Source organism: Mobula birostris, chromosome 23, assembly GCF_030028105.1.
Source record: "Mobula birostris isolate sMobBir1 chromosome 23, sMobBir1.hap1, whole genome shotgun sequence".
In the NCBI taxonomy this organism is placed as follows: Eukaryota; Metazoa; Chordata; class Chondrichthyes; order Myliobatiformes; family Myliobatidae; genus Mobula; species Mobula birostris.
This window is the reverse complement of record NC_092392.1, coordinates 54287516-54302645: the sequence shown is the minus strand read 5'-3', so window position 1 is coordinate 54302645 and position 15130 is coordinate 54287516. Positions and strand designations below refer to the sequence as shown.

Here is a 15130-nt window from a genome sequence, read left to right as displayed (position 1 = left end):
AGTTTCCTTGCATGAACATAGCGATAAGTCAATTATCAGGGGAGCTTGAAATAAGTGTTGAACGAACTTCCAGTAGAATCGGTAGAGGCAGGTTCCGTATTATCATTTAAAGAAAAATTGGACAGCTATATAGGCAGGAAAGGAATGGAGGGTTATCGGCTGAGTGCAGGTTGGTGGGACTAGGTGAGAGTAGCGTTCGGCACGGACTAGAAGGGCAGAGATCGCCTGTTTCCGTGCTGTAATTGTTATATGGTTATATGTTATATGGAATGTTCAAGTAGACTCAAAGTGCCAATTGTCATTCTCCTACTCAAGGCCATTTAACCCACTTGCACAGGCTGTATAATGTTTTATAATACAAACACTCACCGAAATAAGCCACATTCTCCCAACCGATGCCCATTTCATTCATCCAAACTTCCATGGTCTTTTTCTTCCATTGTTCAAAGTCAGGAATAAATTCTACCTGTAGCCCACAAAACAACCAACCACAGATTTACTTCATTAAACAAGATAAATTGCCCAGTGCATGGTGGAATCTGAGAGTGAATGGAAATATGGGGAGAATAAAATGGAATTGACATAGGTGGTTGTTTAATGGTTAAAGATCCTGTTCTCAAGCATCATTAACAGCTCGATGAGCAAAGCAATACGTAGCCGTGTGTTTCTCGTTAAAATCCCTCAAGTTCCAGCAACATTCTGGTAAATATGGGGCAGCATGGTAGCGTAGTGCTTAGCACACCACTTTACAGTACCAGTGACCTGGGTTCAATTCCTACCACTGTATTCCAGTAAGGAGTTTGTACGTTCTCCCCGTGACTGCACGAGTCTCCTCCCACAGTCCAAAGACATAATCAACTTACCAATTGTTATCATTGTAAATTGTCTCATGATTAAGCTAAGATTAAATAGGTGTGTTGCTGGGTGGCACAGCTTGAAGAGCCAGTAGGGCCTATCCTGTGCTGCATCTCAGTAAATAGTAAATTAATTTTCTCTGTACTCTTTCAATCTTATTGATGCATTTCCTGTAGGCAGGTGACCAGAACTGCATTCAATACTTCAAATAAGGCCTCACCAACATCTTATACAACTACTACATAACATCCTAACTTCAGTACTCAATACTTTGATTTATGTGGGACCCATAGTAATGAGGAGCATATTAATGGACATTGGATACCCCCCTAATTTTCTTATATTATGTTCATATTATTTTTATTGCTTTGGTTTGTTATTTTATTCATTCACAATTTGATTAATGGTCAGTTGCACCAGCAACGGTAATATTTTAGGAGGTTAATTGATGGTTACAAGGGGCAAAGCTTATCCAGGCACTTGGGGTAGCTGAGGGGTCCTGGGGGCGCGGTAGTGCGTACGTGATGGAGTAGACGGAGATGGCCCCACAGCATGCATGGTAAGCCGATGCGCTTGTGTTCCTGTATTTCCAGAAAGGAAAATGAAGACGTTATTTTAAACTTCTGCGTGCCTGGAAGTCCCTTTAGTATCCAAGTGTGCAACATTTATTAAGGCCAATTTGCCCAAAGCCCCCTTTACAGCCCGATCTACCTGTGATGCCACTTTCAAGGAATTATGAAGCTGTATTCCCAGATTCCATGTTGGGCCACAGCTCGCGTACTGTGTGCACCTGGTCAGCATACCACAAGGAGTGTATAATTACAATAAAGGAGGTTTTCAGCATTAAGCGGAACAGAAGAATTATGAAGAACAAGCGCCTTGGCTGGGCTCATTTCAGCCAAAACCAAAAAGATTTAATTGGGAATCATAATGTCTACAACAGGATGTATTGAAACAGTAAGTGAAATGCCTGCATTCTCTACTGGTACCGGAATGATTCAGTTTCTGCCTTGCCACTTGACGAGGCCATGGCTGACAAAGATTTTGTCGAGTGCTTGTAAGAGACCTTGGAGATGATGCCCACTGCAGTGTGTGCGAGTAGTGGAAGGAAGGAATGTTCCCAGGCAGTGGGGCTATCTCAAAGGATGAATGCAACAGCTGTATAGCAAATCCTGTCGAAGCCTGATTTTGCTGTTATCCCTCAGACAAAAATAAACATTAACTTCAAACACAAGAGATTCTGCACATTCTGGAAATCCAGAGCAATGCACAAAAATTGCTGAATACAACAGATCAAGTGGCATCTCTGGAGATGAATAAACAATCAACTTTACGGGCCAAGATCCTGCAGGATTGGAAATGATGGGGAAGAAGCCAGAGTAAGGTGGTGGAAGTTGGAGGGGGAGAGGTGGAGAGGGGATGAGGAATAGTAGAAACCAGTTGAGGGGAAAGGTGGGTGAGTGGAGGGATAAAGTGCGAATCTGAGAGGTGATAAGTTCTGCCTGACCTGCTGAGCTCTTCCAGCAGTTTGTGTGCAGTCTGTAAGAAGCCTCATTAATTCCAAAGCTATAGCTAAAAAAAACAATAAAATTAAAACATACCCGAATGCTGCTATTCTTCATTTTTTTAACTTCAGACATAATTGACAATATGTACTCTTCATTTTTGCTTTCCTGTTCAAACTGTGATCTCAGGGAACAAACCACAAGGTTTACTTCTTTCTTTTTGGTTGTCCGATGGTTTTTAGTGTTTGCGGTTTCAGGCGCAGTGCTCTCTCCCATGTTCTCAGCTTTGCATTTTGTCATCAGCCCAATCAGCCCAGCCATGTAGTTAACAAATTCCTTCACATCACCGGCTCTATCTTTGCTGCTGCAGACATAGTCTGCCACCTCCTGAACTTGGGGTGCGGCACCACCAGAGGCACCTCCAAAGCGAGCTTTCTGCAGGCACTCGAGATCGGAGAAATCGTTTCCTTTTGGGGAAGAACAAAGATTTGTCAAGTGTTAGTATCTACTCTGCATGTTGTCCAAAGTATGAGTGTTAATGCATGAAAATGGTAATCATAGAGCAGTCTCCTTTGTTCCAAAGGAAATAATGCCAACCTGGATCATCTTTCTCTCCCTCACCATGGTTATCCAGCTGGAAAACTGCAGCCACAAGTACCACAACCCCTGGTTCCATTCCTCCTCTGGGAGCTGGAGGGAGAAATGTCTGTTCTGGTCTAGCAGTTAAGAAAGCAATGGCATGTTGCCTTTCATTGCAAATATTTTTCAGCTGAGGTTCAAGGATATTTGACTGCAATTATACAGGTTGTTGCAGAGACCACACCAGAAAAATTTGTGCAATTTTGAATTCCTTACCCAAGAGAGGATTTGGCAGTCATGGAGGTAGTGCAGTAAAGATACTCTGATTCTTGGAATGGCAGCACTGCTTTGAGAGATCATATCCACTCGACCCTATATCCACTGGAGTTTTATTTAATTCAGAGATAAAGCATAGAACAGCCCTTCCCACTCAATGAGCTATACCGCACCTATTTAACCCTAGCCTAATCACAGGACTATTTCCAATGACCAATTAACCCACTAACTGGAACATGGCTGTGGGTCAAAGGAGAGCTGTCTAGTAGGAGTTACAGTCTCAAATTACAGAGAAGAACAATTAAAATCAAAATGGAGCAGAACTTCCTCATTTCCCCCCCTCCCCAGGATATTGGGACTTTCAAATTTACTACCATAAAAGATGAAGACCAAGATGCTGAATATATTTACGAGGCAGAAACATTTCTTGACACAAAAGATGTCAAGGAATTACAGGAATATGGAGACTGAAAAATCAGCTGCAATGACATTGAATGATTGAGGAGGATCAAGGTGCCATATTGCTTTTCTTCCTCCTAGTTTCTAATGTTTGTTCGTGACAAACCAACCCATTTTCCATTGCACTGGTTGTACAATGCCCTATGATAGAAACACTCACCAAAGTAAGCCACATTCTCCCAACCGATGCCCATTTCCTTCAGCCATACTTCCACAGTGTTTTTCTTCCATTGTTTAGAGTCAGGAATCAATTCTACCTGCAGACCACAGAACAAACTACAATCAAATTTATTTTATTAACATAGATAAATTACACCAATGTAAGTGAGTGACGGCATCTGTACGCATGTGAATGGAAGGTGGAGAGAATAAAATGGGATAGTGTGGATGACTGCTTGTGCCATGATATCAATAACAGTCCAATGAGCACAGATATGTAACAACGCATCCATTTCTTTGTTAGTATTACTGCACATTTTAACAGATTCATTTTTCCTGCATTTTCTTAGCTATTCCCCAAGGGGCTTGTGCCTGGGACACTGTCCTGATTAACAGCAGTGGTCAAGTCCTGGGCAAGGTATGAATGACCCAACCACCTTTCTTGTACCATCCCATCCACTAAACAGTTTTTAATTCCCACTGACCTGAGACTTAACACCTTTCTTCAAGTGGCTCTTTGACATCACTCTACTGTCATCAATGTCTATGACTGCTCAGTATGAAAACGATAACCCAAATGTCTGATACCTGCGCTAATGCTGTAATCATTCCGTTTGTGCCTTGTTCTTGAAGAGGCCCAAGATCGGGTTTCCAAGATGCTGTGGGGCAGGGGTCCCCAACCTTTTTTTTCACCATGGACCGGCTGACCGGGGGGGGGTGGGGGCACGGGGGAAGTGTTCAGGTAGGGTTAAACTCACCTCAACATATCTTTTACAGTTAGGGTTGCCAACTTTCTCACGCCCAAATAAGAGACAAAAGTAGCAGTCAAATCCCGGGACACTTTACCCCAGGAAAGACTATCATGACCATGAAGCCTTGCTCGGGCACCTGTGTGCGCATGCATAACATGCGCATGTGATGTGCGTATGCACGTACGTGCCAACTTTTTCCCCCCACATGTCGGTTTTGCCTTCATCTTCCCAACTATACTGTACATACATTATTTCTACTTTATAAAGGCTGTGTATTTATCATATCATTCCTGCTTTTACTATATGTTAGTGTTATTTTAGGTTTTATGTGTTACTTGGTATGATTTGTTAGGTTATTTGTTTGTGTCTGGGAACGCTCAAAAATTTTTCCCGTATAAATTAATGGTAATTGCTTCTTCGCTTCACGCCATTTTGGCACGAAAGGTTTCATAGGAACGCTCCACCTTAGCGGGGGAAATAAGGGACAAGGGCGGTCCCATTATGGGACAAACCAGTTTAGCCCCATACCTGTATACGGGATGTCCCGGCATATACGGGACAGTTGGCAACACTATGTTCAAGTTCAACAGTTCTTGACAGGGAATGAGGAAAGGTGCAGCTGACTCATATCGTTTCCTCGCAGCCCGGTAGCACATGCTTTGCGGCCCAGTGGTTGGGGACCGCTGCTGTAGTGTTAGTAGTGGAGACAGTGGACCCCATCTCAAAGGAGAAATATAACAGCACTGTGGCAAATGCAGTCAAAAGCTTGGATTATTTTGCAATTGTCCCTCATACAAAAATAGTTCAATCTTAAAGCCATATTCAAATAAATGTAAGTTAAAAGTAAAACATACTTACCCGAATGCTATTTTTCTTCATTTTTTCAACTTCAGGCATCACTAACAACCTGTAGCCATGATTTTGGCATTGACTTTCGAGGGTAGAGTCTGAGGAACAAACCACAAGATTTATTTTGTTCATTTTGGTTTTCAGATCCTTTTTTGCCTTTGTGCCTCCAGGTGTACTGCTCTCCCCAGAGTTCTCAGCTCTATGTTTTGCCATCAGCTGTACCATGTAGTTAATAAATTCCTCCACATCACAGATTCTAGCTTTGCTGCTGCAGATGTAGTCTGCCACTTCTTGAACGTGGGGTGCAGCTCCACCACAGACACTTCCGAACTGAGCTTTCTTCAGGCACTCGAGGTCAGAGTCATTGTTTCCTTTTGTGGGAGAACAAAGATTTGTTATTGTTGGCATCTACTCTGCATGCTGTTGTATCAGTGACTGTCGATTAATATGAACTGACATTTAATCATAGTGCAGCCAGCTTTACTTCAGAGAAACCAATTATAGTCTGGATGATCTCCATTTCATGATACAATTCTCCAGCTGGACAATTCCTCCAAGAGGTACTTCAACCATGGGATACATTCCAAAGTGGCTTTGAACACTTCAGAAGTGAGTTATTTATTGACTACCCCTATAATTCTTATTCAAGCACAATTCCAGTACAGTATGCAACACTTTCTCTGTGCACACACTTCCTACAGGCACTAGGACACGTACAAGCTGAAGCCCAGGGACAATCCAACATGTTGTATGGCTTAGTCAGTTTTATCATGTTTGCTCAGTTTGGATACAAAAACATTAAGCTCGACCACATGGTAAAATATAGAACATTTAGAACTGAGATGTGCAGGTATTTCTTCACACATGTTCAGCCTGTGAAATTCACTGCCACAGGAGATTGTGAAGACCTACCCGCTGACTACATTTACAAAAGGAGGTAGAACAATTTCAGCATACAAAAGGAATCAAGTCAGTATAACGGTTGAGATGAGAATCAGGTACGATCACATGTAATGGTCGAGCAAGCTCAAGGCACCAAATGCCCCTATTTCCTAATGTTTAGTCATTGCACTGGCTGCACCATGTTTTAGGGTAGAGACACTCACCAAAGTAAGCCACATTCTCCCAACTAATGCCCATTTCCTTCAGCCATGTTTCCATGGTGCTCCTCTTCCTTTCTCTATCAGAGTCAGGGATGAATTCAGTCTGCAGTCCACAAAACAACAAATTTGTTTTATTAAACTAGGTAAATCGTCCCTAATGTGTAGAAGAATGGTAGAATCTGTGGGGGAGTGAATGGAAGTATGAGGAGAATAAAATGGAATTGATGCCGCTGGTCAGCAGGGATCAAAGAGCCTGTTTCCAAGCTCCATGACTTGTCGCCAACAGTTTACTGAACGCAACAACTTGAAGCATTTGCTCCTTTGTTAGTACTACATTTAATCATGGTCAGTTTTATTTCATTTTCTCACCATTTTCCTAATCCCAGGCACAACATTAAAAGGGATTAGGCCTCACAATCAATACCCTGAATCAGCAGTGTTACACGATGGGGAAGGTGGGCAACAATGACCTGTAGATGACACATACAATTAATACACACAGGGGAGTGGTTATTGCAGCTTTGAGTTCAAATGGAGGGCAATCACATTTACCCACACCCTTTATCCTTTTCCTTCATCGTCCTAATTTAAGTAGATTGTGCATCCAACACTGCTATTTCAGTGTCCCAGATACAAATAGAAAAACCAAACCTTCCTTCCATTCTAATACTCCTACATTAATTACTTATGGCCTCTCTTCATTAAATATTTAGTTACAATTGCTTTATCTACAAACCCTCCTTATGACAATATCACAATGAAACATCTGAAGCTAGTTCTAGTGGTCAAGTCCCAGGCCAGGCATGAATGACCACAACCCACTTTCCTATGTGTAATTCTAACCACTGAATTATTTTCCTTTGATTTCCACTGACTTGAGACTTAATATCATCTTCAATCATGTGGCTCCTTCACATAAACACTCACATCATCTTTAGAATTCAGGTCTTTGGTCCTCATTTGGAGAAAGTCAGTGGCCCAGGCAAAACAAGGCACTAATAAGCAGGTTACTGCGGAATAAATTCTGCTAGTGTATTGATAAAACCTCTCATTCATTTTTGATGATGACAGGGAGCCGCTTCATTAAAAGATAATTAACCAGGTTAGAATTGCCATCCTTCTTGTGCACTGGACATACCACACCAATATTCCTACATAGGATGGTGTTGTAATTGTATTAAGATAGCTTGACTAGTCTTGGAGCTCCAAGAAATGTAGAGGAACTGTGGAATGCACCTTCCATTACTGCAGTTATCGATTACTCGAACATGAAACAATAGAATATAACAGCAGGTGATACTTCCCAAAAATAAACAAGTAGAGTTCAGTGTACATCTGGTCATCACACCACAAGGAGGATGTGATTACATTAGGGTGGGTTCACAGGATTTTAACCAGGCTGTAGAATTAGGAGGAGCGAATGCCTTGGCTGGGCTTGCTTCTTTTGATAAAAAGAGAAAATTAATTGAGATTTAGAAGGTGCATTACTGGCTAGTGTGGGAACAATAAGCCATAAGCCTGTTTTTGTGGTTACAATGATTCTGTGTGTGCCTTGTTCTTTGAAGAGGACACAGTCATGTTTGTAAGATGTCGTATCCCTGCTAAGTTACTGTAGCGCATCATGTAGATGATACCTACTGCAGCATGTGTGTCAGCACCAGAGGGAATGAGTGCTGGTAAGCCTCAACTCATACTATGAATGCATGGCAAATTCAGCAAAAATTCCAATTAATTTGCAACTGTTCCACAGATAATATCAAACTTTAATTTCAAAGCCAAGTTTAGAAAATTGTACTAAAATAATTCAAAAAGTATACTTACCCGAATGTTATGGTCCTTCATTTTTTTAATCCTTGGTATATCTGACAACTCATACCCTCGACTTTTGCATTCACATTGGAGTTGCAAGTCCAGGGAACAAACGACGAGGTTTACTTTGTTCATTTTGCCAAAATAACCACACCTAACCAAAGAAGTTGTGGTCAACTTAACAATAAGCACAAAGCAGCAATATTTAATGCACATCAACAGAATAGAGTTGTTTGATTGAATCACTACCACACATAAAAATTTACTTCTTCAGCATAACAAAGCCAAGATAATCTCACTTCAGGCCTGTTATTTTCTCAGTGTTAAAATAATTTAACTCCTTTAGGAGAAGAGCTTCATGGTTAGCTCATCTCCTCGTTTATTTAATGTACCATCTTTATGACATAAAAGTACAAAGTAACTTTATTACCAAAGTAAATGTTAGGATATATATGTTACGATTAGTTTTCCGGTGGGCATACTCAGTAAATCCATGATATAATCAATGAAAGATGGCACCCAACAAGGCAGACAAGTAACCAATGTGCAAAAGGAAACAAATGCAAGAAGGTGTTGTACAGCAATGAAGCTGAGAAAATATCTGCCCAATTTTAAGTAAGTACCAAAAAAAATGCTAATACTAAAAATAAACCAAAGTAGTTTTCAGTCCTTGACCTTTGCTAGGAGTTGCTTTACATATGCTTGACACACTGTATTCCCAGCATGATACTATTTTTATTAAGTTTCTATGTAGGCAACATCAAATCTGGAAATAAAAAGTTACTAGAGAGCACAGTGTTTCCTCATCTTTTACGGTGCATATTGAAACTATATCAGCACCAACTTCATGTCAATATTCTCTAGTGAAGAATGACAAGTACTGGAAGAAAGGTTACAAAGACGACTCATGTAGCTAAACAATTCTGTTGCTTTAAAAATTATAGTTGAAAGAGGAGTAAACAGCAAGATAGGAATTGGGCAAGACATTTTAGATAACAGACTGGTTTACTACTTTCTGCTAAAGTGGGAGGTTATAGAACAAGGGAAAGTGGGGCACTTATCAAGGTAAAGTGACGAGGAATAAAAGATCAAAAATGGAATTAAAGAATATTTCAGAAGAGTTACGTGGCTAACTGTTAATAGAAATGTAAAACTAAATGAAATTAAAAGAAAATTTTGTTTTGAACCCAGAACAAGAGAGAAAAACAAACAAAAGTCAACAAGATCAAAGAGAACACCTGCTTCAGTGCAAAACCAGACACAATGCACTATATTTATAGTTGCAGGAATTTAAGTAAATTGCACAATTTTTTTGGGAAAGTATTTTTTGGCTGTATTGTACTTTACACTTTATTGTACTTAGGTGAACTCTCAAACAAAATTTTTGATGACGTGGTTGGTTCCAGGATACATATTGGGTAGAAAAGTGAAGGTGTTCTTGTCGGCTTTAACCAATAATACCCCAGGAGTCATTATCAATCCAATTCCAATATTTTTAAACAGTCAGAAACCTTGAACCAGACAAATTTTAATCATTTCAAATATGCACTGGGTGGAAGAACAAAAGTACTCGTGTTGGAAAATTCATGCTCAACATTGCAAAAATCTAATATTACACCATTGCATAACAATTTATTCAAAATACATTCCATACTTACAACTGTGCTGTCTGAAATTTACCTTTTAACTCTTTGTTCAGCAATGGGCCAGTCAAGTTCTTCATCAATATCTACACTATACTCTGGCTGCATCTCATAATAAGCTATTTTACCACCCTGATTAGAAAGACAGAATAAATGGTTAAAACCTCAAAAAATCAATATGCCATTGCCACTTCCCAAAACATTTCAGCGGATGTTTTGCCCAAAAGACCTTCCTCACAACAAACATAAGCATATTACTTTAATTGGATTAAAGCTAAATCCAACCACTGATGCAGTTTTCCTCTGATTAGGTTGAAATGAATATGTTTCATTTTAATTAATTAGGAAAAGTAACATTTTAGACACTATCTCCTTTCTCCAGTCCTCTATCTGAAATCTTGTCCTTCCTGCAGCCCTGTGCTTTCCTCTATCTCTCTATCCCAAGATTGAAACTGCCTTTGCCTCACTCTTCACAGCTCAATAAAGTTAATCTTAAAATTTCCAAATATCTCAAGATCACCTGCGTCACCATTAGAAATACCAATATTCACATCTGCAAATTTTCTCATTATATCACCTAGATGTTAAATATTTCACACAGCCATTTTAATAAATATTTATGTTATAATGCATCTTATGAGGGACAGATGTGCAGCCACTGATGAATCTTTATTAAGAATAGGGCAATTAATTTGAATTACATATGGTCTTGCCAAGCACATACACACTTCAGAAAGTTCTGCGAAACAGCTACGTGTTCACCCAACACACTGATGAACACAACTGAAATATCCCCATGCCTCAACTCCCATATAATGTACACTTCATCTCAAGTTGTGTCCTGTAGCACTCTGGCATTTCCTGCCACTCTCAATCATCTTATCTGAAATATCGCTCGTAGTCATTAACTCATTGCTCAAGATTTGTCAGGAGGCTATCAAAAGAAAGTCAAGAGATAATCAATCCTCCTGAAGGTGGCAGCTCAAAAGGATCACTGCCACCTAGCAGGCACATCAAGGTAAAAAAAAGCTTATCATATTAAGGGAATCTTACGAAAGACATTTTTACTTCATTTCAAAAGGCTTTCTATATAAATTATGGAAAATTTAGAAAATTAAAGTGTGTGAAATGTAAATACACTGAGATACAAAATAATTTTGCAACTTATTTTGTAATCTAATTTTACAACACATTTTTGCTACATGGCTAACTAGATATTAAATACAAAATGCCATGCTTCATTGGATATTGCACCATTCAGGTTACTCGGGAGAGGGATATGACAACAAGTCATGGTATTAAATAGCATTACCAATAAATTTCCAGCTTGCATACCAAAGAAAATTAGGCCTGTCTATTTAAATGTTAATAATTTATGACTGTACAACACTTTTCTTCCCAATGCTAAACAATTCCTCCAGCCTGGAACATTTACAAGAACAGAGATAAAAACTTTGATGTCCAAAAGCTATGAATGGAAATAATTAAAGATCATAAAAATTACACTGCTTCCTACCCGATCTATCAGCCACATTATGTACCTGGATGGTGCAACAATTCAATGCTGGTTTCTAGAATGTTAATTGTGGAATACTTGCCAATGGTCATGCTTCAAGGCTAATAGATGGTAGCCTCGCTTGTTGGAAAAGGTTTGATCTACCCTCAAGCGGCAACAATTACTTAGTATTTACTACTTGGAAAAGTATTTGTACTTGAACCTTTTTTAAAATAAGCTGTCACTCTACAAACACATTTTCAGAAGGTGTCAAAACTTTGTCTCTCACAAACATAAAGCAATTTGGGTAAAGGTAAGCAGGACAGGGAAATTCCTAATCTCAGGCTGTTAAATCAGACCTGCCAGATCTGGGAAACTATTAAACCAATTTTGGGATTCTTGTCTACCACAGGGATTGAGCACAGGTTGATTGCGTACATTTTTAATTTGAGACCACTTGTTTGAGTACTGTTTTATCAGAGGAAATAAAATATATTGAAAAATGCAGTTCACACCCATTCTAGGGACATGTGCTGCCACACCAAGAGGAAGCTCTCAGGCTCCCTGTCCTGTGCCTAGAAAATTTGCCATGTAATAGAAGTACAAGTTCCATCCTATTATGGATTACTTAACAAAAACATTGTACATGACATTACCTGGACATATCCATTCTCAAGCAATTCTGTAGTAGCAAAATAGAATGATCCATTTTCACAGAGCTCTCCTCGCCAATCTTGTCTCCTTGGTCTCTTAGCTGGATTTAAATTCAATGGCTCTGTCACTTTATCTGCAGACAGGTAAAAATTAATTAATTTCTTCCACCTTCAAAGTTCAAAAAAAAATCACAGCAGCACCCACGATTTCTTCTCCATCTACTTGTTAATAAGATCCATGGACATCATTTATTTCAGCTGCAGTGTTTTCCTTTACTCTCCACTGAGGATTCCCTACCCCTGAAGCTGAATGGGCTTTTATAGTTATAGAGTCAAAGTACAGCACAGAAACAGGCCCTTTGGCTCATCTAGTCCATGCCAAAACCATTTAATCTGCCTCCTCCCAACAACCTACACCAGGACCATAGCCCTCCATATCCTTACTATCCATGTACCTATCCAAACTTCTCCTAAACATTGAAATTGAGCTCGCATGGACCCCTTGTGCTGCTAGTTTGTTCCACGCTCTCACGACCTTCTGAGTGAAGTAGTTTCTCCTCATGGTACCCTTAAACCTCTCACTATACCCCTCAATTTTGTATACTTCTCTCAAATATCCTCTCAATCTTCTGCATTTTACAGTTTTACCCTATTCAATCTTTCCTTATAATCAATTCTTCCAGCCCCAGCAACATCCTTGTAAATTTTCTCTGCTCTTTCAACTTTGTTTACATCTTTCTTGTAGGTGACCAAAACTGCACTCAATACTCCAAATCAGCCCATACCAAAGTCCTACACAATTTCAACATAACATCCCATCTCCTGTACTCAGTACTTTTGATTTATGAAGGCCAATGTGCCACATCCTTTCTTAATGATCCTATTTACCCGTGGCACCATTGTCAACGAATTATGGACCTGTACTCTCAGATCCCATTGTTCTACCACATGGTGTAAGATCTACCCTGGTTGGTTGGAGCATCCCATTTTATTCACATTTGCTCACTGATTTATTCCCCTTTTGTTCCAAAATTGCAAAAGAATTTTCCTAACCTCACATTCCACCCACCTGTCTTCACGTTCAAGAATCTTCTACCATTTGCAATCTACAAAAAAGTGTACTCCCGCCTAATCTCCAAGTTCAAAATAAGTTACACGTCACCACATACAACCCCAAGATTCATTTTCTTGTGGAATATTCAATGAGTTCGTAATAGAATCAATGAAAGTCTGCACCTTGCAGCTCTATAGACTTCCAAACCCCTATAGTAACTTAATCCATTCTTAAATCGTCTCCAGCAAATCAACCCCTTCACATAATCAGGAGACAAAACATGTGATTTTTGGAGCCATTCTTTCTATTGTCTCCAACTCCCAACAGTTGTTCCAAGTGAAAGGGATTTATTTTTATTTCCTTTAATATACTGTAGGTTATAGTCTTCAGAATGCATCCTCCTCCATACAAACTAGACACAAGTAGGAAGACTTCACATTTTATACCATTTTTACTCAGTGGGAGAAAATGGGCGATTGGAGCAACAGAGCTAACTTTAGGATTATGGGTGTGGAATTAAGGACACAGACAAGCCAACAATAGTACATGGAGGAATCAGAACAAGGAAGTGTATCAGCAACAGAAAATGTTAAATGTGGAGGGCAGCATAGTTCCAGAAATGTAATGATGGAAAGATAATCACTGTTTGCCTTGGAATAGATAAACAACCTGAAGCTCAAAGTGGGCTCAGATACAAAGATCACATTTGCAGGCAGGTTTAATTTCTAAGTCTCAGGATCAGCCCAGTGCCTTCCTGCATCCTATTTGATTGCATTTGGCTGATATCCCTCTAACCCAGGGGTTCCCATCCTTTTTTTCATGCCATGGACCAATACCATTAAGCAAGGGGTCCATGGACCCCAGGTTGAGAACCCATGCTTTAACCATTCCTATCCAGGAACAAGTATCCTTTAAGCATTAACCATTTCTCATGGCTGCTTGCTCCACATTATCCAGCCCCCTCTGTGTGAAAAATGTGCCTCTCAGACCTTCTTAAAGATTCAAAGTACATTTATTATCAAAGAACATTTAAATTAAACACCTTGAGATTTATTTGCTTAAAGGCAGCCACAAAACAAGAAATCTGAACCCTGAAGAACCTCATTTAAAAGACTGTAATCGCTGCACAGAGAAAGGGGGGAAAAAAAGCACACATTATGCAGACTATAGAAGCAAACTTCCACAATCCGAATCAGATGAAGTCCTTAGAATTGCTCCCTGGAGTAGCCAGGGTAGACTCAAGCCTCAACCTCAGTTCATCATATCAGCAGGGCAAAGTCACCACGACACTTGCAGAGATGACAGCCATCAGTGCCACAGATAGTCTTTCCGCTCTCATCTTAAACATATACTCTTCAGTTTTAGACTCACCTATTCTTGGAAAAAAAATGTGACCATCAATCTTTATCAATGCCCCCATGATTTTCCAGTTAGGTAGTTAAGGCCAACTCACAGTCTCCTTCCCTCCAGGGACAAATGTACCACATAACCGGTCTCTCCTTACAACTCAAACCCTCCAGTCCTGGCAACATCCTTCTGAATCTTTTCTGCACCTTCTCTAGCTTAGTCACACCTATTTAAAATTCCTCTGCAAAATGCATCTTGTAATACCACGCAAACAACAGGAATTCTGCAGGTGCTGGAAATTCAAGCAACACACATAAAAGTTGCTGGTGAACGCAGCAGGCCAGGCAGCATCTCTAGGAAGAGGCCAAAATGATAGGAGAAGACGGGAGGGGGAGGGATAAAGCCAAGAGCTGGACAGGTGATAGGCAAAAGGGATACGAGAGGATCATGGGACAGGAGGTCCGGGAAGAAAGACGGGGGGGGGGACCCAGAAGATGGGCAAGGGGTATATTCAGAGGGACAGAGGGAGAAAAAGGAGAGTGAGAGAAAGAATGTGTGTATAAAAATAAGTACCAGATAGGGTACGAGGGGG

At 40.1% G+C, this 15130-nt stretch overlaps 1 protein-coding gene across 4 annotated transcripts in view; it reads right to left on the bottom strand.

Annotated features, from left to right (window-relative positions):
- The window catches only part of LOC140186885 (N-acylneuraminate cytidylyltransferase A-like), a 35059-nt gene that overhangs the window by 5749 nt on the left and 14180 nt on the right, over nt 1-15130 (bottom strand). For all 4 annotated transcript variants that reach the window (XM_072241597.1, XM_072241599.1, XM_072241600.1 and 1 more), the window contains 8 exons: nt 12141-12271; nt 10027-10121; nt 8359-8500; nt 6541-6640; nt 5444-5805; nt 3835-3931; nt 2457-2827; nt 370-466 (listed from right to left, as the gene is read on the bottom strand). In XM_072241597.1, the coding sequence (XP_072097698.1) occupies nt 370-466; nt 2457-2827; nt 3835-3931; nt 5444-5805; nt 6541-6640; nt 8359-8500; nt 10027-10121; nt 12141-12271 (1395 nt within the window). The remainder of the gene's footprint in view (nt 1-369; nt 467-2456; nt 2828-3834; nt 3932-5443; nt 5806-6540; nt 6641-8358; nt 8501-10026; nt 10122-12140; nt 12272-15130) is intronic.